Below are 1,758 nucleotides of genomic sequence, written 5' to 3' on the forward strand. Positions count from 1 at the left end.
GGGCGACATGGTGTTACACTTCGAGGGTATATTAATAAAGAACAAAATCACGTGTTATAATGTAAGTGAAAAATAACATCATGTGATCGTGTTCCGGTAAATTAAAAATAACTGGTATTATTAATTATTCTTAATTGCAGGCTGGGTCTTTTTTTATTTTTTTATTTTTTATTTTTTGGCAAACAACAGGCCGGGTCTATTCTTCTGCTTTGCCGGTCAACTATTTTGGATCTGAACGAAATTAATAGGAAATGAAGTAATGAAGAATAGTATAAGTATTATTCCTGCACACATCATTGACTTTTAACTACCAATTGTTGGCTTCTGATAATACAAGGCAACTTGTTTACTTTTTCTTTGTGTACGTAGCCAGTAGAAATATTTAGAAAATAATACAAAAAACAATTCACAATATAAATTAATGGTCTATAAATATCAGCCATCAGTGCTGTCTTACAATTAATTCAAAAAACTAGAGATTGAAACTTTTTCAAGAACTTCAATCCTTTTAATTTCATGATGAAATTTTATATGCTTTTGGATTTCGTGGGAATTCTAAGAGAAACCCTCAAACTTTTCTTGAAAAATGTGAAGCTCATGTCCTGCATCATCTTACTCATAATTTCCCTTAGCTCTATCCTCTTGGTGAGCAATATGTACTCCATCAAACTATCGCTCATTGATTTCACCCTCAATGCAGCCCTCCTACCTTCTACGGTCGCGGGTACCCCCGACTTCAACCACCTTTTGGTTACTTTGAAAGAGGACCTCCGGTTATTTGCAGGACTTGAGTGGCTTTTCATTTCCGCTTCCTGTTTTGCCTCATTATTCTTTACAACAGCTTCAATTTTAGCATCAGGGGTCACTTATCGCGGTCAAGACTTGTCTGTCAAGGAACTACTATCAAGGGCCGTGAAATCGTTGAAAAGACCATTTGTTACTTGGTTTTACATAGCCCTACTTGATTTAGGCTTTTATCTATTTATTATAGTCTTTCTGCTTCCCTTGTTGCTGACTTTTGGTCTTACATATACTACGCCTGCTTTCTCCAAAACCGTATTTCTTTTAGCTTTGGTTTTCCAGGCCTATCTAGCTGTTGTTTGGAATTTAGCACTCGTTGTTTCAGTACTCGAAGAAAAAAGTGGCATCGAGGCACTAGGGAAGGCTGGACAGCTTATAAAAGGATCTACGCTACGAGGATTTTTCCTAAATCTTTTGTCCGGAGCATTCTCTCTTTTGGTCTTCTATGGTTGGCACAAGACTGGGACAACAGTCAAGTCACTAAATGCGGCAATGATTCCATTGCTCCTCATGAATCTTATATCCTGCTTCATCAGGATGTCCATGCTGATGATTTATACTGTCCTTTACCATAAGTGTAAGGAGACTCATGGAGAAGAGCTTGAAATGCAAGGAAGCACCGAATATACGAAAGTGGCCACATCTGCATCTACCCCTTTTATCAGTGCAGATGTAGCATGATGAACGATGTCTGTATTTCTAATATTTTTTCCAATTTGCGCGTCTGTTGTAACCATATTTTCTGTTGCTCCATTTATGTTAGAAAAATAAGGTCTACTTGCTATATTAATCACATATAAAATCAAGAAATAATTCATGCAATTATATATCAAAGTAATGCATGCACATGAATGACCAATGTTAAATGTACATGACATAATAGATTATAAAAACCTGAAAATACGGTCGAGGCAAATGTCAAACATTATGTCCTTACGACAAGTTTATGCCCTACTA

General features: G+C 36.3%; 1 protein-coding gene across 1 annotated transcript; it reads left to right on the forward strand.

Moving 5' to 3' along the window:
• The first annotated feature begins 654 nt into the window (after nt 1-654).
• LOC103403567 (uncharacterized) lies at nt 655-1,482 on the forward strand. The gene has a single exon (XM_008342409.3). The coding sequence runs from the start codon at nt 655-657 to the stop codon at nt 1,480-1,482; it is 828 nt and encodes a 275-aa protein (XP_008340631.2).
• Nucleotides 1,483-1,758: the final 276 nt, after the last annotated feature.

Source organism: Malus domestica, chromosome 16 (genome assembly GCF_042453785.1).
Source record: "Malus domestica chromosome 16, GDT2T_hap1".
NCBI classification, from domain to species: domain Eukaryota; kingdom Viridiplantae; phylum Streptophyta; class Magnoliopsida; order Rosales; family Rosaceae; genus Malus; species Malus domestica.

What these genes read in the sequence shown, in the direction of transcription:
- LOC103403567 (XM_008342409.3), top strand. Translation starts at nt 655, where the DNA reads ATGTACTCCATCAAACTATCGCTCATTGATTTCACCCTCAATGCAGCC.